Source organism: Wyeomyia smithii, chromosome 2, assembly GCF_029784165.1.
Source record: "Wyeomyia smithii strain HCP4-BCI-WySm-NY-G18 chromosome 2, ASM2978416v1, whole genome shotgun sequence".
Classification (NCBI taxonomy): domain Eukaryota; kingdom Metazoa; phylum Arthropoda; class Insecta; order Diptera; family Culicidae; genus Wyeomyia; species Wyeomyia smithii.
The window spans coordinates 50,940,690-50,967,382 of NC_073695.1; the positions used below are offsets into that span (position 1 = coordinate 50,940,690).

Below are 26,693 nucleotides of genomic sequence, written 5' to 3' on the forward strand. Positions count from 1 at the left end.
TATCGCAAACACCGCAAACCTCTGCAAAAAAACGCGTTTCAGGGAAACGGCCATTACTTCACAAATGATTGGTATTTCTTATAAACAAACGTGTTTTTTGTTGTTGAATAACTAAACTTTCTGAAAATTACTACCTCTATGCAATTAAAAAGGTACGAAATGCTTAAAAAAGTTCCATATTTTTTTCCTTTTTCTCAAGCAAAAGGTACACGCAAAACTTTTCCTTATTACTTTAGAAGCAATAGCGCAAAATTACCTTTTAGGTAACAAGTCCATTACTAAAATAGCAATAAAATTCTTCCCCAGTCAAGTAACAACACATACTGTCATATATTTAGCACGTGTTATGAGAGTACGACTATCTAATAATGGTCGTTTCAACCACATGCAACGTTTTTTCTGCCGAAAAACGCTCCCTTTCCACCTCAAGTCAAAAAAAAAACACACACCGTCGCATAAGTTGCACATGTTACAAGTTTTTTCAATCTCCAATTCATCCGGTGGGCGTGTATTAGTTCGCTCGTTGTATGCATACGGAGTAGCGAAAAAATATGACAAGAGCTGCCAAGCAACATTTTCCCCGTCATAGAGTATGCAAACGTTGATGATTTCAAAGACTTGAAATGCGCCTAAAAATGACATCACGATCTGTAAACTGCGTCAGAGAAAAATTAAAACATTCGCTTTCTTGCAAGCTATTTACAGCACATAATCATTGGTTCATGGAAACTCATTTGGACCTGTTTGAATATACATAACTCGTGCCCATCCAGAACAATATTCGCAACTTCGGCAACTCTGGTCAGACAGTATTACATATTTCCATTTCAAGTAAACACTGGGGGACGAAACGAAAATGTTTCTAATTGGACATTTGAGGTTGACGGTTGAGATTCTGATTATGTGTGGATGAAGGGAGACAAAAATGAACCAGATCGTTGCATCAATACAAATGCAGCGAGTGAAGTCTTGCCAACACATGCATTGCGGTGCTTAGCTGTATGTTCTCCTGCAGAAACACATACAAGCGTGTGGCCGTCATAATTTTTATTACTTTTTGTTTGTTACTTTTTGTGCATAATTCGCAGTCATAAGACACAAAAAGTAATGAAAAATTGCCCAAAAGTAATAAAATATTCCCCGTTTGCGTTGGGTGTATATAATCCTTTAAGTGCAAAGGGCGATACGAAATTGGGCGGTTTCGTACTACCGGTGAAAGCGACGCCAATGTTAAAATCCGTGGAAGCTATGAGCAATTGTGGTTGCTACTAATAATCGTATCCGGGAATGGAGTTGTAGTGGATAATAGAGTGATAATTCATGGGAGCAGCCATTTTTTCGATGACGGATCGCTTTTTCCGCGAGTGCCTGCCATATATCTGTGTGAGTAAACTTAAACAAGCAAGAGAAACGCGAGTGCGACGCTGCCTGCACTTACACAATGGTTCAGATAGGTGACAAAAACGACGGGAAGCACAAGATAAGTATTAGTGTTGTTGACATTTTGCTTGTGAGTTTTTCGTTTGATTGGAATAGTAGTAGTGGTAGAAGGGATAAGCCGAGGCAGTTTTATTCTCTCTGCTCTTGATGATTCCTTTTGTACTTGTGACCAGAGATGCCACATTTCAATCTTCATTTTGAATTTCAAAGAATCTTTTAGGCGGCCTTAAAGTACGTCACGCATATAGGGTAGAGAGGGGGTATAACGTTGAGTGATGTCACATGTAAAATATTTAGAAATAAAAAAATGACCGAAAGAAGAGTTTTGTTTGTCTCCTTTTTATTCACAACTTTCTGACTAACAATCAAACTGAAACTCATTAGACAAAAAAAATTCTTCCGAAACTAGTTGCTTCAAGGCATTAGAAGAAAATCTTGATTCCCTAACTGGGTCTGACGCAGTGTTGTCACATTTTCATCTATACTGGGAGCTGTAAAAATTCTGTTTATTTGTACTATTTCCGACAAAAATCTGTTCCATTGGAACATGATTGTTTATTTTGTAAACCTGAGAAAAATCAACTTCAACGACGTTTGTTCATAGTTGAGCAATTCTCGCTGAAACCGTCCCACTGGTGACATGAGGTCTTTCAAAAACGATATTTTTGTGTTTAAATGATTTAAAATAGTGAAATAACGAGAGAACCAGTTTGGTTAGTTAATATTGATGGACCCCTCGGGCACAAATCGGTTAAACGATTTTTACAAAAATTGATTTTTGAGTAATACTTGATCTTTTTATTGATTTATATCTCTTGAATTTGTCATTGAACCCCCTGCAACCAACACATTGTTTTAAAGAGAAATGATAGAGCTTTCATTGCAAGTAGAAAAAAAATGGCCGCCATCTTGTATCTCGCCGCCATCTTAGATTTCATCAGAAAAACGTGTTTTTGAGCAAGTTCGCAACCACCGATTTTAAATTTGACATCACCATTGGAAAGCTGAAAAAAATGCTTCAAGATACATTCGAAACATTAGGTGACCATTGAGTTTACCATGTCATTCTGTTCACTTTTCAAAATCGAGCTTCAACAGTCTAACGCATGATGCTCGGCAAATATCAAATCAACGCAATATGCTGAGCCTCGGTGGTTGCAAACTTGCTCAAAAACACGTTTTTCTGATGAAATCCAAGATGGCGTCGAGATCCAAGATGGCGGCCAATTTTTTCTACTTCAAATGAAAGTTCATTAAGCAGACAATGTGTGCAGCAGGGGAAACGAAAAATAAACGAACTGTAAATATGATACAGATTTGGAAAAATATACCGCATCCCGACGGGACTTGAACCCGCAATCTCCCTGTCTCCGGCATGGTGTTTTGACCAATTAAACTACGGGGGACGGTGGTACTGTTCCACAATCTATATGCGTATTACATTCCACTGCCGACTTATTCTATTGCTCATCCCTAATTACACACACTGCTGTGCAAGCGTTACACAGGGGTATTAGAGTTATCAGCATCAGCTGACTCTTCTTTGTCTGATGAGACATTCCTTTCAGTCGTATAAATAACGCTTGCACAGCAGTGTGTGTAGTTAGGGATGAGCAATGAGTGTCAGTTTCGCATACAGGGATAATACACTACAGAAATGACAAAGCTCTCACAATCGCATCATACAAATTTAGTTATCTTGCGCCCAGGTACGCCCTATTTATTCACAGAAATTTTTTACACGTAAACCTTTTGTGATCGTTTGCTTTTGTCTACAATGTTCGCCATCAATTTGATCGATAGCTTTATAAAAATACATGGTTTAATCTTTTACTCGACGAAGATTTTTTGTAGATCATTGAGCTCATAAGCTTTTCATTCTAAAAATTTTTAACAAAAGGCAAAATTAATTGAATTTTGTGCCTGAACTCTTGAATACACTGGCAAACATAAATAAAAACTGGGAAATTTTGGGATCCAACTGTGCGACTGGAGAATGGAGACTGGCTGTGAGACTAGCTGTGAAGCTAGCTCAATGTCGTTGGTTTCGTTGGAAAGTCGAGAAAATTTCGTAATCAATAGTATCATCAAAAAGTCGACTTAAAGAGAATAAGAAACATTTAGGAAAGGAAATTTTTTTTTCCTAAATGTGTGATAAACATAGGTTTTATTATTAACTAAATTAAACATTGAAGTCTACTCTACAAGCTGTTTTTGACACTAAGCATCTAACTCTTTTAGTTTAGTTGCCATTTCACTTTAAAAGTGATAAGCTGTGCCTTCATTCAGTGTTGTAAGATCATCTTTCTGCAATCTGTATGTTGTTCAAGAGATTGTTCAGAGATCAAGATAAAGATTTTCTGTGGTAGGAACTACGTCTTTCTGCACTATACTGGGGTGAAATCTGTAAGGTCTCCTGAACGAGACGAATGAAGTGTGTTGTGCGATCCGAACTGCTCTTACACGTCTCTTTGGAAATTGATGTGCAGTCTCCCAACATCGTGTGTTCTACGCGCAAAAAAAATGAGTAGCACCCGTCCCCCGAATGTAAGAGACATCTCCGGCAAGAGACGGATAAAGTCTGCCGTGACATGCGAACTGCACTTACTCATCTCATTGAAATGGAATGTACAGTGCAATCCGAACCGCTCTTACTCGACTCTTTAGAAATTAATGTGCAGTCTCCCAACGGCGTGTGCTTTACTCGCAAAAAATGAGGAGCATCCGATCCCTGGCTATTAATACCTCCGGAAACCATCAATAGGGTCCGGTATCAACTTAATTGAAGCGGATAAGCTGAGTACTGCGTGAAAAACGGCCACAGTATGAGCAAAGGCATGAAAAGGTGATTCTATTACATGGCAACGCTAGGCCTCATACTGTCAAAGTTTTTAAAACGTACATAAAAACGCTGGATTCGCTAAATTGCTAACTACAAAATTACTACACAATACTAACACCACAATATTTCCAACAATCTGTTGCGATAGTTTTCATGAAAACTTAGGCTTTTCAGTAAATATTTTATCCATCGTCACACTAACCGGACGATGCTCAAAAATTATTCACAAAGATTTTGCGAAAAATAATACAGCCAACTCTTCTAACTAGTTTCTAGGTACGATGTTGGCCTAACAAGCCAATTGTCGAATCCCGGTTCGGGAGAGACTGTTGGTGTCTGTAGGATCGTAGAACCAGCCCCGAAATTGTCCTGTACACTAACAGTTGTCCGCAAAGTCTGTGTATAATGAACAGAAGGTCGAATTCGGATGTAGCACCAAGGCTTTGCTTTTTGATACAGCCTTTAGTATCTAAATTAACAAAATTTAACCCACACAATGAAGTAAAATAAAATATTTTCAACGAAGAAAATAAACTCTTTTCATGTTAAATCACCTTGGCAACGAAGAGCACGGCATGAGAGCAGCGTGGACTCGAAATATTGTCTCTCCCCTTAGGCGACGCGAACGCTGTTTTGCAGTCGTCGTATAATATCCTGTGACGTTCACATTTGGTAGAAAAACGAGTTACTAATGTCAAACCACCCACTGGGGATTTCGAAGATTTGTCTCAGATGTTATAGGGCAGCACATTGTATGGGTGGAGTCCGTTGACGAACGAGAGAAAAGAAATGAACAATCAGCAGCTGAGTTTGCTTTTCGTTCAAAAGTGTTAAATCCGTTCATAAAGTTAACCCATTTGAAATTTTAGAATTCTACTCTCATTTATGCCAATTGATTACAACAGCCCAAAAGTGATTAATCAATAATTTGAATATTTGATTGAAAATCAATTTAAGGTGATTTCAAAACTCGTTCAGGTTGTACCGCCTATTTTCTTATAAATAATTCAGTTATGAGACACCCTAATTACTGGGGGCTAGTATAATAATGATACAGTACGATTAATTTGCAAATCAGGACCCGTTAGGAGATAATTTGCGCTCGCATTGCTGCGCTGCTTGCTGTAAAGTCTGTCACTTTCTACGTAGACGGTGCTTTTTCATAGCGCCAAGGTGCGATTTAACCCATTGTCAGTCTCAGTGGATACGTCGATATTATACAGCTATTAGGTGAAACCGTAGTGGAAAAAGTTACTTTTCTTTGCTCTTCTCAATAGAGTGGGAATAATGAGAGGTAAATATGAAGAATTTTAATTATTCATTTCATTACAAATTCACATTTTACAACCTGGCACTTCTAGAATTCATTTCATGTCATCCCAGCGAATTTTACTACTAATAGTAGCAACTATTCACACAATTAGATTAGAGGTGATTTAATACGAAAAAGCTCAATTTCATTTTGCAATACCATCACTTCTTCATTGCTCGAGACGATACCAACCCCCTGGATACCATGTGGCACTTAACCGCACTTGTTGAGTGGTGTACTTCTCAAATCTGCACCCTTGCAGCAGCAACCGGAACACAATAGGATGCAGCCGTACCGCTTCGCATATCTCCTACTCCAGCATAAGTTCAATTTCACTGTGAACCTGCTGCAACGTCTTTGCTAGAAACCAAACAGCTCAACAGGTCCCACAGGGCACTCACATACTTAACCTTCGCTCCAGCAAAACTTCTAACAAGCTCGACACCAGACGCGCAACCACATAAAGCAAGCCATCCAGTTTGCACTATATGCACACCCCCTCCCGGATACAAATCCTGTACGCATCCAGAGCGGAACTACAATTTCACATGCATATCCAAACCATCACTGTCACCACAGATTGGCACACGAACGCAAATCCGCTTTTAACACATTAGGCCTGCCAACTGCAACGCCAGTCATTCGATCCGATTGTCGCTTCCCGCGTCCAGTTAGCGCCGCCTACCTTCGTCCCGGCGTAACACTAAATACTTCCCTGACCGGGCTGGAATTATCATAAATATTTGTTAACACAAAATTAAATCAATGGTGCATTTTCGTAATAGTTGCTCCCGGCTATGGACACACTCACACGGAACGGGAAGGAACTCGACCGCTTTGATGCCGTTGCAGCTCTGGTCTTTAATATCCTGTAGTCCGCACTATGCTCGACACACGAAGCTATTATTCAATACTCATGATAAGCGCAACCCACAGACCAAGGGGTCCACCAGTATGTTGTAATACCACCGGTGCGACCCTATCGCAAATTCCAGAAAATTGCGAATTGTTCAACCATGAGAGTACAACTAACGCCCACAACTTCATCAGAAAAAGTTACTTTTCTCAACACAAAGGTCAATATCGAATGGCAGGAGAAAAAAAAAAACTCACACGCGTACCTGTTCGAATAGACGGAAACCGTTGCTGCCAGACGACGGCCCGAAGCTGGCTGCTGTGCTGTTTCACCCGAGACGGCAAGATCGGTACTGAGTTCTTGAGCTGATGATTTTGTTTTGATCCTCGTAGTCGTGGTCGCCGTCGCCATCGTCATCATCATCGTCGTCGTCGTCGTCGTCGTCGGCCCATATCCGCGGATTTCCACGTGCTCTGCCGGTGCGACCGGTTCGTCACTCTTTCTCACCAAATCACTCACACTCTCGGATGCAAGTGGAACCCCCGGTGCAGCAGCCTGGTGGAGCTTGCGCAAACTCTCGCTTTCGTTCGAACCATCGAGCCGTCGACCGTTGGGACTAGTAGCTGGTAGGGCACTCGAAGCCTTCGCGGTTGTCGAGGGTTCGGGTTGTTTGGTTCTCTGTTTTGGTGATTTCGGTGGTGCGGACGCTTTGGATGCTGGGAGCAGAGCGCTTGTCGTTGTCGTCGTCGATGTCACCGTCGATGCCGCCGCAGTCATCACTGATGCTGTTGCGGTAGCTTGCGATGATGGTATTGACGACAACGTTGATGATGGCGGCTGGGCCGTGTAACGCGTACCGGTCTTGGCACTGGCGACGGCTCGCGGAGTTTTGTTTGCTGCTGTAATAGGCGCATTCGGAGGTGGATTCTGTTTGAAAAGAAAGCAAGAGCGAGAAAAAGAGAATGATGAACTGTGAGAGATGTTTGTTAGAGCGCAGTGAGAGTAGAAATTTTGTGGTCACGTGAGAGAAAAACTTGTGCTTTCCTTTTTCATTCATTTCATCAGTTTTGCAATCCTTTATTGAAAGGGAAATAATGCGCTGGGAAACGAACAACCATTGATTATATTTTCATATTTCATATAAATCATTTCCGTGCGAGGTTCGGCGCCATTGAGAAAAGAATTGATAAGTGTTCTGTAACTTTGATCTTTGCAAAGATGAACTGAAAATATGTCTGCTTTTTATACACTGCTTTCAGTGCTATGAAAAATTAAAACACATATAGAGTTGAAACAAATTTGTACAGTTGGAGGAGTGGCGAAATTGAAAGAGTAAACCAAACAAATATAAATCATTCTATTTATTACGTGATTAAAATATCATTGAAACCACCTCAAACTCCAATAAGATGTAACGTAAAGCTGGTGAGATTAGATGGTTTGGAAACTTTTTTCCTACTTTTGTTTCGCCGACAGTCGATGCGAAAATCGGAAAACGTAGGAACTCATCGACCCAATGGCTTCCTTCATCTATAATTTGTTAAAGTAAAACTGCTGAAGCTAAGCTTTCACGATGTTGAAGCCAAATTTTCACGTAATTTCTATCCCGGTTATACATGCGCCCTGATATACATTTCTGATTATTGGCGTTCTGGAGGTATTTCGTGGAAAATGAATAAAAATTATTTCTTCAGCACGTCATTTCCGATTTAGTTGAAACTTTGTGCAGTTGTTCATTTTTGATAAAAAAGGTCATTTTGTGATTTCAGTTCTTTATGTAGACTGACGACTGCTGTTTCAAATAGGCCTATCATAAAATGCGACTGATGGATAAAATATTCTATGTCAGAAAAACGGTTTCTTTGATTGCAGTGGTGTCTGCAGCAAAATTGTAGGTAATAAAATTGCGGTAAAAAAACATAATTGTGAAAAAACTTTTCCCAATGGTCACAAAAGATTAAATATCTCAAACAGTACCTTTTCTATAAATCTAAATTTTGTACATATTGAAGATGACATTATGTACTACACTTTGTCAAAATTGGTGATGTAAATGAAGAACAAAAAAGTTATGAACGTTTGAGTATTTTGACTTTGAGTTTACTCTGAACTGTTAATAATCTCTGAAAAGGAATAATCGCTGAGGAAAAACTTCAAACCAGGTTGTGTTACAGAAAGCAAGTTATATAAATAAACAATGTTAATTTTTGTGTTTCGTTCTGAATAAAATCGCTGCAGAGTAAAAAATAACTCTTCTCACGAAATTTCGTTAAAGAAAATTCTATTTTCATATGAGCCGTTGAGAACAAAAGTGGTACATGTGCCATTAAGTAAATTTTTCAGGAGACGCGATAAACGAAAAGACTCAAATAGTAAAATATTTTCAACAATTTTTCCCAACATAACTGCACTGAATCATTACTGGAAAGGTGTCAAAAGACGGTACATGAAAGGATAACGAGTTCTGGTTGAGAAACTTACACAAACTTCAATGGAAAAACATATACCACTTTTGTTCTATGGGAAAAATAATGACAACCAGAAAACGTTGAGAGTAAAAGTGGTACATGTCCAGTCTAAGCATGAAGGATGCATCTGCTCGCTAATCTTAAAACATAGAACATTCATGTCTTCAGCAGAGTTGTTCAAGTGATTGAGTACTATAGAATGATGATCTGTTTGTTAAGGAATTCTGTCACTTTGTGGTGCTACTGTATATGTAACAGAAGACATGTTAAATAATCTAGATCGACTGGGGCCAATTCAAAGGAAAATACCCTGGTATCTTTAGAATTGCTATTTGGTCGATAATAACTACACGATGGACCCAGGTTCAACTTTTGGTAGACTACCGGTTGCCCTCCGGATCCAGAAATACCGTAGAAGAGGAAAACTGAAAATTATTTCGGCTATAACTCCGGAATAAGCTATCAAATCTCGGCTTTTCTTCAATATTATGGTATATTTTTGCATGTGATAGTTTCGAAAAAAAAACACGGAAAATACTAGGACCTGTTCATTAAAGCAGACAGTGTATGTAGTTATAGGAGCGACAAATGAGTGAACTGAAAATATGATACAGTCTTGGAAAAATATACACCGTATCCAGATGGGACTAGGATCTGTTTTTCAAAATTAATCTCGTTTACGGTAATTCCGGATCTTTCGGAGGGCTATCTGATGGTAAATTTGAGTAACATTCTGTCATGATATCATTTATTTTCGTCTGGGAGTGGTTTAGAAAAGAAGTGGGACTGTTCTTAAAAATAAATCTCTTTTATGGTAGTACCGGTGGTTCACGTGGTGGCCATCTTGGAGCATATTTCGTTAAAAGATCATTTTCCTTCTAAAATTGGTCTCGAAAAAAAACAGGAAGCTTTAGGAACACTGTTGAAAATTGACATTTTACGCTAGTTCCGGATCTTTCGCTGAGGCCATTTCGTTTCTAGTCAATCCCGCAGAAGCAGTTTCGAAAAAATTAGGAAGCTCTTGAATCACTTTAGAAAATTGACCTCAATTACGGTATTTCTGTAACTTCCGGAAGGCTATCGGCGGCCTGCCTAAAGCCAAACCTGGGTCCAGTGTGTAAATATATATCTATATCACAGACCTCAGAAAGTTATCTTCTGAATTGGCCACAGCATACGAGTTCATACTGAAATAGATAAAACTCTTTCTGTTACAAAATAGTCACGGCTACACTTGCGCCACGTAGTGAGAAAATTCCAAAACAGATAGATCTTCATCTGAAAGTACTCAATCACTTGACCAACTTTGCTGAAGACATGATTGTTCTATATCCTAAGATCTTCGACTTACAATTCATCTCATATGCACAGACTGGACATGTACCTCTTTTGCTCTCAACGAAAATTGTTGTGGCTACAACTTTGGTTTAGGTTATTAGATCTCGGTTTTTCTTGGATATTCTAGTACGTTATTGCGTTCTGCATCAATTTATGCATAAAACCCAAAAAGTGTAAAAATGGCACATGTACCACTTTTGCTCTCAACGGCTCATATTTTGAATGGTAATATTTTCCTTATAATTAGACAAAGTACAAATAACTACGTTTCAAAATACGAAGTAAGAATGGAAGTAGAAGTAGATTATAACAATAAGATAAAAGACTAGAGCAATTCCACAAAACACGGGCAACCATTTCGACCGACCATTTTTGATTTGGCTGACACTTTGGATAGATGTTTTCTTACTTCTTAAAAAATATGCACCGTACAAAAAAAAATTGAATTTTGTGCCTTTTTGACAATTTATTAAAAAAATTATTTCTCTAAATTCACTGAACTATTATAGTTTAACTAACAGCGTGTAGCTTTTGCAGAAAAAAATCAGGTTGATCAAAAGGGAGGTTTTCGAGGAATTTTTTTTTTCCAAAACAAATGTCACACGTTCTATATGTTTTTCTTGAAGATTTGGTCCTTCAAGAACTGACTGACGATTGCTGGGAAGCCGTATGAAACTGTGAAAAACATTCGAAATCCCTCCAATATCGGTATTTTCGGAGCCTAAATGACTCTCAAAAACCGGTTATCGGTGTCTGATGATATTTTGAAACTTGATGTCAACTTCCGGTTTTTGAAAATCTGAGAAAATTGATAGTTGAATTATTTACTCGGTAATATCTGTCTGGTCCTCGTGGTTCTGTGGTTAGCGATGTCAGTCGGCTAGCTCTCCCACATGGTTGTGATATCGGGTTCGATTCCCGATCGAGTCGAGAATCTGGGGCAATGGTACTTATCCTACACATGCAAAATGTGCCAAAAACAATATCGATAACGAATTCTCTCAACTAATCTAGTTGATCGAGACTGCTATTAGCCCCAAGGCCGAGCGGGCGATATTGTTTTATCTGTCTGTCTGTCTGTCTGTCTGTCTGTCTGTCTGTCTGTCTGTCTGTCTGTCTGTCTGTCTGTCTGTCTGTCTGTCTGTCTGTCTGTCTGTCTGTCTGTCTGTCTGTCTGTCTGTCTGTCTGTCTGTCTGTCTGTCTGTCTGTCTGTCTGTCTGTCTGTCTGTCTGTCTGTCTGTCTGTCTGTCTGTCTGTCTGTCTGTCTGTCTGTCTGTCTGTCTGTCTGTCTGTCTGTCTGTCTGTCTGTCTGTCTGTCTGTCTGTCTGTCTGTCTGTCTGTCTGTCTGTCTGTCTGTCTGTCTGTCTGTCTGTCTGTCTGTCTGTCTGTCTGTCTGTCTGTCTGTCTGTCTGTCTGTCTGTCTGTCTGTCTGTCTGTCTGTCTGTCTGTCTGTCTGTCTGTCTGTCTGTCTGTCTGTCTGTCTGTCTGTCTGTCTGTCTGTCTGTCTGTCTGTCTGTCTGTCCGTCTGTCTGTCTGTCTGTCTGTCTGTCTGTCTGTCTGTCTGTCTGTCTGTCTGTCTGTCTGTCTGTCTGTCTGTCTGTCTGTCTGTCTGTCTGTCTGTCTGTCTGTCTGTCTGTCTGTCTGTCTGTCTGTCTGTCTGTCTGTCTGTCTGTCTGTCTGTCTGTCTGTCTGTCTGTCTGTCTGTCTGTCTGTCTGTCTGTCTGTCTGTCTGTCTGTCTGTCTGTCTGTCTGTCTGTCTGTCTGTCTGTCTGTCTGTCTGTCTGTCTGTCTGTCTGTCTGTCTGTCTGTCTGTCTGTCTGTCTGTCTGTCTGCCTGTCTGTCTGTCTGTCTGTCTGTCTGTCTGTCTGTCTGTCTGTCTGTCTGTCTGTCTGTCTGTCTGTCTGTCTGTCTGTCTGTCTGTCTGTCTGTCTGTCTGTCTGTCTGTCTGTGTTAATTTAGAATATAAAAATAGCGACTTCCGATTTCTGGGATACAACCCAAAACTGACCGAATACATTCCAATATTAGTATATCCGTAATCGGAATGATGCATAGAAGCCAAGAATTGACTTTGAGGACACCATTTTGAATTCAAAGATGACCACTTTTGGTTTCTGGCAAACAGCCCAATATGACCGAAAACCACCCAGTATGAGTATTTCCAGAATCGAGGTGATGTACAGAAGCCAAAAGGCGATGATGTTGTCATTCTGACAAAACATAAAACCAACCATTTTAAACGATTTGTCTTTTGACTTTGATCCCATATCCGATTCGTCTTGCATTCGCCTCATTTTTTAAATTAAAAAAATATTTGAAATTATTTAAATAAATAAAAGATGGGCTGGACCAAGTTTGCCAGGTCAGCTAGTACTGAATAAAAATTTGATCAAGAACATCGAACAAACAAGATGAAAGCTTTCAAAATCTATCTTGGGATGTAAGGTAAAGAAACAGAGTTTCACGAAAAGTTAGTAATGGAGGGGTTCGAATAAATAGTTGGCGGAGTGAATGGTAGAAGAGGGGGCGGAAATAATGGGTTAAGGCTGAGAGACCCAAAAGAGATATTATAGAGACTTTTAGCCTTCGGACTACTTCGTCTCTTTGTAAAAGATTAAAACATAATTTCGGGAAGAAAAGAGAAATCTATCAAAGACATGCAGAAGGAATTTTATTACGTAAATGTTCTCCGGGTTCGAATCACCGTAACTTTAATCTTTTCGGGTTTCAATTGATTTTTTTCGGTGAGATTTATTAAAACTAAACAACTAAATAGTTTACGTTTCAGCTTACAAATTTTTCAGCCATCCTCAGAAAAACTATTTTTTCGTGTGCATCACCGTGTGGATCCCTCTAACCCTTGAGAAGTAAGAGGGATCCACACGGTGATGCACACGAAAAAATAGTTTTAATAAGGATGGCTGAAAAATTAGTAAGCTGAAACGTAAACTATTTAGTTGTTTTGTTTTAATAAATCTCACCGAAAAAAATCAATTGAAACCCGAAAAGATACGTAAATGTAAGATGAAAGTAAATTTTTCTCACTTTCATGATTCTCAACATATGTATCTCGCGTGAGTTAAACTTTTACCAAACAAAATGTATTACAATACGTATTTATACGTGAAAGCGGATAATTTAACATGAATTAAAAAAATCACTGAAAAGATTATCTCACTGAAAATAATTACGCCTGTTCAAAAATAAATTATAGGAATAGGAATAGGAATGGGAATAGGAATAGGAATAGGAATAGGAATAGGAATAGGAATAGGAATAGGAATAGGAATAGGAATAGGAATAGGAATAGGAATAGGAATAGGAATAGGAATAGGAATAGGAATAGGAATAGGAATAGGAATAGGAATAGGAATAGGAATAGGAATAGGAATAGGAATAGGAATAGGAATAGGAATAGGAATAGGAATAGGAATAGGAATAGGAATAGGAATAGGAATAGGAATAGGAATAGGAATAGGAATAGGAATAGGAATAGGAATAGGAATAGGAATAGGAATAGGAATAGGAATAGGAATAGGAATAGGAATAGGAATAGGAATAGGAATAGGAATAGGAATAGGAATAGGAATAGGAATAGGAATAGGAATAGGAATAGGAATAGGAATAGGAATATGAATAGGAATAGGAATAGGAATAGGAATAGGAATAGGAATAGGAATAGGAATAGGAATAGGAATAGGAATAGGAATAGGAATAGGAATAGGAATAGGAATAGGAATAGGAATAGGAATAGGAATAGGAATAGGAATAGGAATAGGAATAGGAATAGGAATAGGAATAGGAATAGGAATAGGAATAGGAATAGGAATAGGAATAGGAATAGGAATAGGAATAGGAATAGGAATAGGAATAGGAATAGGAATAGGAATAGGAATAGGAATAGGAATAGGAATAGGAATAGGAATAGGAATAGGAATAGGAATAGGAATAGGAATAGGAAAAGGAATAGGAATAGGAATAGGAATAGGAATAGGAATAGGAATAGGAATAGGAATAGGAATAGGAATAGGAATAGGAATAGGAATAGGAATAGGAATAGGAAAAGGAATAGGAATAGGAATAGGAATAGGAATAGGAATAGGAATAGGAATAGGAATAGGAATAGGAATAGGAATAGGAATAGGAATAGGAATAGGAATAGGAATAGGAATGAGAATTGGAATAGGAATAGGAATAGGAATAGGAATAGGATTAGGAATTGGAATAGGAATAGGAATAGGAATAGGAATAGGAATAGGAATAGGAATAGGAATAGGAATAGGAATAGGAATAGGAATAGGAATAGGAATAGGAATAGGAATAGGAATAGGAATAGGAATAGGAATAGGAATAGGAATAGGAATAGGAATAGGAATAGGAATAGGAATAGGAATAGGAATAGGAATAGGAATAGCAATAGGAATAGGAATAGGAATAGGAATAGGAATAGGAATAGGAATAGGAATAGGAATAGGAATAGGAATAGGAATAGGAATAGGAATAGGAATAGGAATAGGAATAGGAATAGGAATAGGAATAGGAATAGGAATAGGAATAGGAATAGGAATAGGAATAGGAATAGGAATAGGAATAGGAATAGGAATAGGAATAGGAATAGGAATAGGAATAGGAATAGGAATAGGAATAGGAATAGGAATAGGAATAGGAATAGGAATAGGAATAGGAATAGGAATAGGAATAGGAATAGGAATAGGAATAGGAATAGGAATAGGAATAGGAATAGGAATAGGAATAGGAATAGGAATAGGAATAGGAATAGGAATAGGAATAGGAATAAGAATAGGAATAGGAATAGGAATAGGAATTGGAATAGGAATAGGAATAGGAATAGGAATAGGAATAGGAACAGGAATGGGAATAGGAATAGGAATAGGAATAGGAATAGGAATAGGAATAGGAATAGGAATAGGAATAGGAATAGGAATAGGAATAGGAATAGGAATAGGAATAGGAATAGGAATAGGAATAGGAATAGGAATAGAAATAGGAATAGGAATAGGAATAGGAATAGGAATAGGAATAGGAATAGGAATAGGAATAGGAATAGGAATAGGAATAGGAATAGGAATAGGAATAGGAATAGGAATAGGAATAGGAATAGGAATAGGAATAGGAATAGGAATAGGAATAGGAATAGGAATAGGAATAGGAATAGGAATAGGAATAGGAATAGGAATAGGAATAGGAATAGGAATAGGAATAGGAATAGGAATAGGAAAAGGAATAGGAATAGGAATAGGAATAGGAATAGGAATAGGAATAGGAATACGAATAGGAATAGGAATAGGAATAGGAATAGGAATAGGAATAGGAATAGGAATAGGAATAGGAATAGGAATAGGAATAGGAATAGGAATAGGAATAGGAATAGGAATAGGAATAGGAATAGGAATAGGAATAGGAATGGGAATAAGAAAAGGAATTGGAATAGGAATAGGAATAGGCAAAAGATCTATCTAATGAAAACCATTTTTATTAAAACTTTTCATAGGTATTTGGTTTAATAATCTAATAAATTTGACAGATGAGGGTTTTTTTTAGACTCATGAATAATTTTTTGAACGGGAGAATGAGTTTAAGCGTATACATAAAAGAAGCCCTTTTTTTAAGTTAAGTTTCTGATTATAAATAATAGTGTTTTTATTAGTACCCCCTACAGTCGACCTTTACCACACAATCTCAGATTATATATCCGATAAACGTTGCAAAAAATATTTTGCAACGTTTATCGGAATAATTGTATTCCCATGATGTTAAATTGTTTTAACAGTTATTTACAATCGAAAATCTATGATGATTAACTTCAAGAATGCATTTGCACCAAATTTTCAATAAAAACAAAAGAAACTAGGGTAACTGCTCCTATATTTCTGTACCTATATTCATCTCATCACGCCTTTTTGATCAATTTATCGTCAAATTTAACCATATTTTCAACGTTAAAATTTCAGCCACTTGAGAAAATCGAGAAGCAAATAGATTTACTTTCAAAAATTTGTAGAAATTTGACGGTAATTTGGACAAATGAGAGAAATAAGATGAATATAGGTGCACCAAGCTGTTGAGATGAATAATGGAGCGATTACCCTAATTGTTTCTTGAAATTATTTTTTTGTTGAAACTTGAAGTTATTGAAAACTCTTGGTTGAAAGTTCAGTAAAGAGAATTGTGAGACATTTTTTTCAACTTATTTTTAAAAGCTTCAGAAAAAAAATTCCATAAATAACGAGCAATAATCGAGCAATAGGAATTTTCTTCACACGGTTTCACATGGTTTACTTCCAAAATCAGAATAGCTTACCACTGGGAAAAAAATATACACAATGGTATTCTTTAACGCCGGGTTGCGTGGTACGACAAAATATTTTCTTACATCAGATCTATTGCAGAACCCCAAAACATTCCGGAAGATTAATTTTGAATGAAGCAATTTCTAATCCATCTAGTGTAGTCGTTCGAGTTTTTTTGCTTGCTTCACCCCAACTCACAGAAATATGCACAATCAAAGCAAAAAGAAAAATAAACTAAATAGTTCACCTTTTTTTTTAATATAGAAAAGGCCACTCAGGTGGCTGGCAAACCTGAATTTCCGACATTGCAAAATCACGAGCCGGCCAGGAAATCTCAGAATAATAGTAGATATATCGGTTAATATTTAATCAGCTAAACTCTTGGGCACGTTCATTCCCGGTATGCCTCGTTCGGAGTTAGGACTTTCGTATCCCACGTAGTCGTGTGCATTGTTTTTGTTGTTCTTCTGAGTAACCGACACGGCAACGATTCAACTGAGTTTAATATCCGAAGAAACTACAAAAGTAGCTAAGGGTGAATTTCACATACACCGCAACGAGGATTACATCGGTTAATCCCTTCTTGCAATATTAAATTCCTTTTCCACTGACAACATTATCCCTACACCAGCTAAAACCGTCAACTGAGCCGCACGAAAAGTGCTTTTCACTTATGTTGGCTGCTTGTAACTGTATGTGTGTATACAGGTAAACGAAGCTGTTAGAACCTGGCTAGAGTTATAATCAATAAAGCCAGTTCAGCCGTCGCCGCATCCACTACCGCGCGGTAAGCAGATTAAGTGCTAAGCATTGAGAGATACTTTCTTCCTTACTTGTCTCCATCAACAATCCAAGTGGTACAGTGGAAAATACGTTTGTGGAATCAACCAATACAAGCGTCTGAAGCTGGTCGCCTATTTTCATAGATAAATGTCTAGCAGGAATATTTGCTATTATTCTTGATGTCGCAAATCCCGTCTACTGATGATAATATATCAGTCAGCTTGCCATCTGCTGTTTTTAGGATTAAAATGTATACGCATAAAAAAGGCTTCCCCACAAGCTGGTATTGACTTTTCACATTCGGAGTGATAAGCTGCTTCTCATTTCAGCCAACAGAATTTATACAATGTCATTTGTTGGGGATTTTCGGATACGATTAGGAATCTCTGAATGCGGGTTTACTTTTAGCAAGGCTGGCATGAAAGAATAAGGCTTTATTCACCGGTGTGAGATTATTATTGTGTAAAAAGATCTTACAGCAGTGTTATCAGTTTTGTGCTAATGCACCACAAGGAAGCAGTCTATAACCGCTACCTTTTGAGATACCTCGTACATTCGTATATTACGTAACGCAGAATTTGGTAATTTTCTATAACTCCCACCCCCACGTAATGCAATTTTCCATGCTGGCCTCACACAGCGCAACACTTCGCCGAAAAATTTAGTAAATTTAAAGACCCCAGTACAAGTCGAAAATTTTCACTGTATCGATCGTAAAGACCTAATTAAAAGTTTGGTTAGGTATTTCACTGACGTTTTCAATCACAAAAGGTAGAAAATGCGCCTTAAGTAGCTCACTTTCAAGAAAAAACAAACCGCACTGGAAACATCGCGCTATTCAATTTTCCCATCGCGGTAAGAAGAAGCCTGCCAAGCCGCCGAATGCCATGAGCTGTTTTGTTTCATTATAAAGCAATAAACAAAGCGGTTAGTCCTTTCGAAACTTTTCTCTCCTAGTTAGTGCCGTCATGGCAGAAGGCTGCCGACCCGGTCAGTACTGCCTTCCGCTTCTCGCTGGAAAAATATTTCGATTCGATCGGGTAGAATGCGCTGGAACAAAGCATTTCGCTTTCACTCAAGGAAGAGTGGGACCGCTAAGCCCGACAGAATTTCACCGTCAGCATAGTGTTTTCACAATAGATTTCACTCATAAAATAGCAACACAATGAACCGGGCGAGTGCTGGCGTTTATACGCCGCAAAGTTTGCCACTTTTGTTCGACTTTCAGGGATAAAGTTTGCGCGGAGATTCATAAATTTCGTGTACAATCAGCTGAGGGGGCTACTGAAGGTGACACTTTCTGAATGGCATTTAATTTCGCGATTAGTTTTCGATTTTGTTTCGGGTTGGAGCGTTGCTGTAATGGCAGCATAAAAGCAGCAAATTTTAAAACTTCTTCTGATTTGCAATCATTATTTTGCTCCTGGTGCACCTGGTGCTAGAAGGTAAATGAAGGATGGGACAGTATTAGGATTGTAAATCACACGCGGGTCGACAATAAATTATGACAGCTTCTTTGGTTAGAACAATGTTTGTCCTAGAGCTCTTATGGAACGTTTCGAAAACTGTATGTCGTAGAAAAAAAACTTCCATTGTTAATAAACCTGAATTTATTGGTTCCGCTCCTTTTAAATTTTGTCTCAGCTAAATTTTGCAAACATCCATCAGAGTGCCTGACGATGGATTACACCTTTTAGCAAACCCCGCCCATCACTTGTCCACTATTTATAGATTAATTTAATAAGCTTTAATAACGGCTGAGCGTTTGTGAAATGTCTAACGTTTTCTTCGCCGCATTATTCTATTTAAACTCAAGTACAAACTTTTCCCTGTAGAATAGCCTTGTTGAATTCCCCCTGAAATCCACTGTAAATATGGCCTTATAATACACTTTTCTGCGATATGGTGGGTTCGGTAGTTGAACTTTAACGAATTTTTCATATCTACATTTACAGAACAGCGCTTCTATATTCTAAATACCATTCTCACAAAAAAAGGCTTCAAAAAGAAATCCCTATCGAAAGCCAAATTAAAAAGAGATTCATGGTTCAAATTTCCACTTTCCCTCCATCTTGTATCGAACGAGACCTGTTAAACCCAATGTATCCTCCTACACTCCACCGGAGAAAGTACTTTCAAGGGCGCTAAACTAATTTGCATGATACACTTAGTTACCTCTTATGTAGAAAGCTTATAGCATCGTCAGTATCTTTATATTATACCGTTTATGTTTTTCTCAGGCTGCTTTCCGCTGCTATACTCAATTTGCAGACGCGAGCCAATTTGATCTCTAATGAATTTTTATGCACCGCCATTGGCGGAAAAATCCTAACGAAATGATGGCAGTGCTGACAAATGGGACGTTTAGTGACAAGGAACTTAAAGCACAGTAGCTCAACATGTTTGATTTATTTAAAAAAAAGTTAGTCGTAATTGAACAAATAATTACGAATAAAGTAGAGTTAATGACTATTCCCTGATCTCATGACATTGTCCCACAACTTTCGATTGACGTCATTTAGCTGTTCGCTCCCATGCCAACATCGCGCTCGCACTCGCAACTAATTAAAGTTCGCCTTTCGACTGTCAGTTTTTCAAAGCTTGTTTACTTTCATTTAGTCTTCTCGTTCTGGCCCAGCCCTATCCAGCGGGGGCGATATACCGGAAATGATGCGAAAACTTTTGATTTCGCCGCTTGCTCGTGAAATTGCCTTTCCTTGCGTGGTTGGCTGCTGGGCCTATTTGCAAATGATCACTGGGAAAGTTTGCAAATAGATCAAATAATGTGAACAGTTTTTCAAAGGAAACCACCCTGAGGCGTTCCGAGTGAATTTGCGATTCCACCCGGAACGACCATCGTGGATTTGATACCCACGTTTCACGTTTCAAATGTTCGAATTTGTATTACAAAATGTTGGATAAGATTTCAAACTCAATTTATTGCGCATAATTGTTTGCTAGACAAGCATTTTTTTTATTTTCTCGGCAATTACAACGGTATCTATTTGGACAACGTCTGGAAATATAGAGAAAAAAGATCATTGATTTTGTTTGCAGTTTACAAAAAAGCAAATAAATTTACAAAACAGTTTTGTTCTCTGTTTCGATTAAATATCAGGTTTTAGTCGGAACTCACTGTGCGATCTTGCGTGTTAATTTTGAAGATACAGTAAAATTTTTTGTTTAGATTTAAAATAAATCCTAGTCCTTCGAAAAAATAAGCACACTGTATGTTATGACTAAAAGCTATCGATTAATCTCCCTTAAAAAATATTTAACTGAATAGGTTTAACGGGGAAATTAGATGATGGCATTGATTATTGTGCTCCTTTAACCTAACCTTAGAATATCTGGTGTAATTTTATATTATTATGTAATTTTATATATTTTCGTAAAACTTCTCTCACCTCATCAAAACTCAATCAAATTCGTTGGAACAAATTTCAAAATAACAAAAAATAATATTGAATTTACTTAAAGTAAACCGAATTTAGTTAAGGATACGTTGAATCGGAAAACTGAGTTCAATAGGAGCTCAATAAATATAAATTTCGACAACAATTGTAACATATCATCAATGGAATCTTACGAGAAAATTACAGAAATTTAAATTTCATAGCAAATTTTGGACCTTGTACCTACAACAAATCGAGTTAAAGTTGGTTGAACTACGATCAAATGAGAGCTAAGTTCGTCATAAAATAACTTCAAGGAAGAGTTGGATAAGAAGGACTGCAAAATTGACAGCGACAGGCAATCGTTTACCATAACCAACTCTTGTGAACTCTGAATTTGAATTCATTTGTTCTGCAGTGAGATCTTTTATCACATTAAATTCATCACATAAAATTGTTATTTAAAACAATATTAACAGCCGGGCAAGCGAAAAATAAGCGAACTGAAAAATATGATACAGGCTTGAAAAAACATACCGCACCCAGACGGGACTTGAACCCACAATCTCCCTATTTCCGGCGTGGTATTGTTCCAGAATCTAAAAACGTATCACATTCCACTACCGCCCATTCTATTGCTCACCCCTATCAACTACACACATGCGTTATTTTTACGACTGTGAGCTACACACACTGTCTGTCGCTAATACTGCTTTTAATAGACTTTGAATGTTGACGGGTAAAAAATCGTTGTGAAAATAGAAATTAGTTCGAAAGAAAAACAATACATTAATTTGTATATTTTGTTGACCTCGTTTTTCTAAAAAAACAAAATTATTTTCTGCAAATTTGCCGAAGGCACTACACCAAACGACACCAAACAAACAACTTTAACTCCTCAAATATTTTTATCATTGATAGGCACTCGACTCAGAAAATAAAAAAATATCATAATCAATTTGTAATAGGCCTCAAATCTCAAACACAACGCATTCTGCCACCGTATGGTATTCTTATCGAATACGGAACAAAATCGAACAAAGAATAAAATGTCACAACATCCCTCCACGAAACTAAGAGAATGATGTAATTTGAAAAAGAATGGAACTAGTAATAATATAGATAGAAATTTTATTTTAATTAAAATTAATAATAATTTTTCAACTTTTCGCTAGGTTATTTGCGTTAATTTGAAAGATGTTAATAAATGATTTTGTAACAAACTGTACCTGATTTGAGTTCACTGCACATGCGTTTTTGTAAATCACGTTTTGCTAAAAAAACGTATCTTTTATGATTTATAAAAACATGTATAGTTTTAGAACCCAATTAGAGAACAACATCCGAATTTATGTTTATCACACAACATAAAATGTAGAGTGTCAGCGGAAATCGGATTTTCGAAAATCGTTTGACGATAAGTCTCAAAAGTTTCGTCTTCTCGATACATGTTCCCATGCAAAATTCCAGCTCGATAGTGCCCAGAATCAGGTGTAATCACAAAACTCCACTCCGACAGTCACACAGACATGCAATGCAGCCTCCCGTTTGTGTAACGTTTGTGGCAAATAAATGGACTAAGATTGCCGATTTTTCATGGGTTTACCTTCACACGCACTAACGAAACTACCCATGCAGCATCCATCATAGTATGAGTCAGCAGAAAAAAATCGACAGCTCCGTCAATCGAATTCTAACCGTGATGGCGAAAACAGTGAAAGGTCTCTCTTCAGAAGTGTGCGCGGTCAAAGAACTGTACCCCGTCGCGTCGAAAACGGACATCGTGCGGTAATTCATGGACATCGGATACGCCCGATCCGGCATCTACAATGGACATACATGTCAGGAAGCGGCAGTTTCATCCGCTGGTCTCGGAGCTGCAGGCAATGACGCAGCGGCAGCGCCTGAATAAGATGGTCGAGTCGATTTTCCAGGCAAATTGCCAAGTGGCGTTGGTAATGGACAACGAGACCTATCTCACCCTGGATGGCAACGACTGGTAGGGCACTGCGTATTTTACTTGTCCCACGAATGAAGTGAGCGCCGAGGTGAACTTCATTTCAAACAACAAAGTTTCCAATGAAGGTGCTGCTGTGGCTGACAACCAGTGGGAATGGGATGCCAGGGAAAACGCGGTGTTTTGGTCGGATCTGGCGTTGGCCCATTCCCTGACGCAATCGTTGGAGGAGATGTAATACCCAAGTTGGTGAACCCGCTCAACGTCCCCAAGTTGCATCCTATCGAGAATTTCTGGGCAAACCTGAATCGTAATATCTACTTCAACAATTTTGTCACGAAAACTGAGGAGGAATTGATACATAAAACGAAGAAAGGACTCAAAAACATGCCTACCCGCCTGTTTTCGTCCGCAATGGCAAATGTCCCGGTTAACTCTCGGAAAACCGCTCGCAAAGACGTAGATTTTTTTTTGCAAGTAAGTTAACATAATTACCTTTCAATGAAAATTTATCAAACTCAATTATCTTTCTTGGTTATTTTTTTACCACCATCCGAAAGAAGTCAATTTTTCACCGCAAACGTTAGCCCAAAATAGTATACTTTTTTGATATTCCTTCGCTGGAATAAAGTACTGATACTAGACACCTTGTTTCCCGTTTGAGAAACAACGATAGCATGGCAGCGAAATAAGTAGCCAACAAAACAAAAGTAACTATAAGTGACAAGGGCAAAGCCAAGAACTGAAAGGCTAAAAAAGAAACGGAGAAACATCGGAGAAATTAATTGTTTCTCTCTAGGGTTTCAGTAGGTTATGATGAAGAATTCGTTCAATAATATTAATCTAACAACAGACTTGATTCCGTTCGGTCGTATTTTTTCCGTATTTACAAGAGCTTATGTACTAAGTCTGAAGGATTAACGTAGCCTTTGCAATCAGACTTCCGGAAGTTGTACCTCCGAAGTTTCATTTTTTTGACCGAAGAAAGAAACATGCAATATCGGAAAAATAAATTTTATTCCCAATACATCTCTTGTTGTCTCTAACATATTTTTAGGTGACATTCGGAGAGTTTTTGAAAAAAAATGTGTGGGGAAACACCAGATTCCAAAGTTTCATGCATTTCTAAGACATTTGATTTCCCAAAAAAAAACAAGGGCTCAACCCTTTCGCTTAACGAAACTTCTTCCATTTTCCCCCCAAGTTTTTCTCATTGAAAAAATTTTTGTATACATATTTTTTATTGAGTATTATTCGTTCCAAAAACTCGTACGTATACTGTTCTTAAATACTGCTGGATGTTTCAGAGCCGCAATGCTTTCAGTAAAGTGCAAGCATGTAAGGATATCTAAAAAAATCGATGTTGAAATAGTCAAGGTTCTTAACCCTAAATTGAAAGATATTATTTTTCTAAATTCTATTTTTTTAAAAAAAAAAACGTTCACAGGTCGCCCAAACGTGATTTGTGAAAAAATGACTTTTCTAGCTGGAAAACCACTTTTTTATAAAAGTAAAGCGGGCAATGTATGTAGTTTCGCGGGAATGCGAAGATGAACGGGTATAGAAGGTGTGACTAGAATTAGAAAAAATGTTCCCCCGTCCAGACGGGATAATTCTAGTCACACCTTCTATTCCCGTTCATCTTCGCATTCCCGCGAAACTACATACATTGCCCGCTTTACTAAACTAAAAATGAAAGTCAATATGACAAAAAATGAAATTAGTTCGTAAAGCACTTTTTTATACTTTTTGTAATTCCGTTCGATTCCCACATTTCTCCGTAAATTTTTTTTTCGTGCAGTTATTTTTGTAGATATTATGCATGGCTTAATTCAGCATCGCAATCAGTAATTTGACTCACAGAGCCTATTAAACATCGCAAAAAAGTGATTTTTTTCCAGAATTGTTCATTAGAATGCTTTTTCAATAAAACACGAGCCTTTCCTTTCTTTGACTGCATAAATTAGCTAAATTAGTATACTACCAATGAATATTGAGCTTTGGTGGCGTTTTTGTAAAAATGCTTAGTTTTCCATCACATTTAAAAATGCCAATATCTCAGCGCCCCGACAAAATATCTAGGTCCTTTTTCATGTCAATTTCTTCATAAATTCCACCTCGCAGTAAAAATGTCAGTTCTTGACTTATTTTTGCCTTTCTCCTAGAAAGGTATAGCAATCACTTGCAAAACCGAAAGTATAAAAGTGCTCCAAAGGGCCGAATGGCATATATCACTCGACTCAGCTCGACGAGCTGAGCATTTTCTGTATGTGTGTGTGTATGTGTGTGTGTGTGTGTATGTGCAGATTTTTATTCTCACTCACTTTTCTCAGAGATGGCTGAACCGATTTTCATGAAATTAATTGCAAATGAAAGGTCCTGTTGCCCCATAAGACCCTATCGAATTTCATTGTAATCGGATTTTTAGTTTAGAAGTTATGTTTCAAAATGTAAAAATCATGAAACATCATTATCTCAAAAACTACACAACCGATTTGAACAAAATTGATCAAATCAAATGAACGGGCTACCTGAGAAACCCTTAAGTTTTGAATTTTATAAAGATTGAAGTTGTGGTTCAAAAGTTATAACAAGAAACGTGTTTTGAATACTACTTAATCTCACTCATGTTTCTCAGAAATGGCTGTACCGATTTTCATAAAATCAGTGTCAAATGGAAGGTCTAGTTGCCTCATAAGACCCTATTGATTTGTTTTGCAATCGGACTATTACTTTGCCTGTTATGTTTAAAAATGTGAAATCCAGCTATGAAAAGGAACATATTCCAAAGACTACTTGAACTCACTCACTTTTCTCAGAGATGGCTGACCCGATTTCCACAAAATTAGTGTCAACTAATAAGTCTAGCTACCTCGTAACATCCTATTGAATTTTACTGTAATCGAACTGTAACTTCGTCTGTAAAGTACCAAAATGTGAAAATCACGAAACTTCATTATCTCAAAAACTGCACAACCAATTTGATCAATATTATTATCAGATGAGAAGGCTAGTTAAGGGTTAACTGAAGAATTATGAATTAACACGTGGTTTCAAAGTTTGACTACCCTATACGTTCCCATTTCATTTGATTATAATTGAACTTAAGCCACCGTTATGTATTGAATTGTTAATAAAACAATGAAAGTCTATTATTTCACAAGACTTATTTGAACATAACTAGTGTCATACGAACGAGTCATCTCTCAAAGTGACAAATAACAAACTTCATAACAATTTGATATGTGGCTCAAAAGTTATGGAAAGAAAAGAAATTCAAAGACTATTTAAAACTATACCTGCTTTGATTGATATATTTATGTGGCCTCAACATAATCTAAATGTGGTTTTGTACTATTTGAACGTTCCAGAGTCATTGATTCTTTGCGATGTGTTCAAAGCCTGCAAATGCACGACGAATCGGCCATAGGATATGATCAAAGTCAAAAGACAAATCGTTTAGTTTATCGGTTTTATTGGTTTCATCGAAATGACAACATCCTTCTGTACATCGCCCTAATTCTGAATATATTCATATTGGGTGGTATTCGGTCATTTTCAGCAAATTTTCTGGCATCAATCTAACACCGGAAATATTGGGAGGTATTTAGTTATTTTGGTTGTTTTCCAGAAACTAACAGTGGTCGTCTTTATATTCAAAATGGTGCCAAGGGTCAATGTTTGGTTTCTATGCATCATCTCGATTACGGAAATATCCATGTTGAGTATTATTTGGTCATTTTCGACTGTTTTCTATAAGTTGCCATTTAGCGATTCAAAATGGTGCCTGAGGTCAATTGTTAGCTCATTGCATCATTCTGGTTCCAGAGATACTCATATTGGATGGTATTTGGTTATTTTAGGCTGTTTTTCACAAACCGGAAGTCGCCATCTTGGATTTCAAAATGGTATTTAATATAATTTCTGGCCTCTGAGCGTCATTCTGGTTGAAAAAACACCCATATTGGGTGCAATTTGATCATTTTCGTTT

At 37.6% G+C, this 26,693-nt stretch overlaps 1 protein-coding gene across 3 annotated transcripts in view; it reads right to left on the reverse strand.

Annotated features, from left to right (window-relative positions):
- Positions 1–26,693, reverse strand: part of LOC129724532 (uncharacterized) — a 545,414-nt gene that overhangs the window by 428,276 nt on the left and 90,445 nt on the right. For all 3 annotated transcript variants that reach the window (XM_055679507.1, XM_055679508.1, XM_055679506.1), the window contains exon 4: positions 6,716–7,377. In XM_055679507.1, coding sequence (XP_055535482.1) covers positions 6,716–7,377 — 662 coding nt within the window. The remainder of the gene's footprint in view (positions 1–6,715; positions 7,378–26,693) is intronic.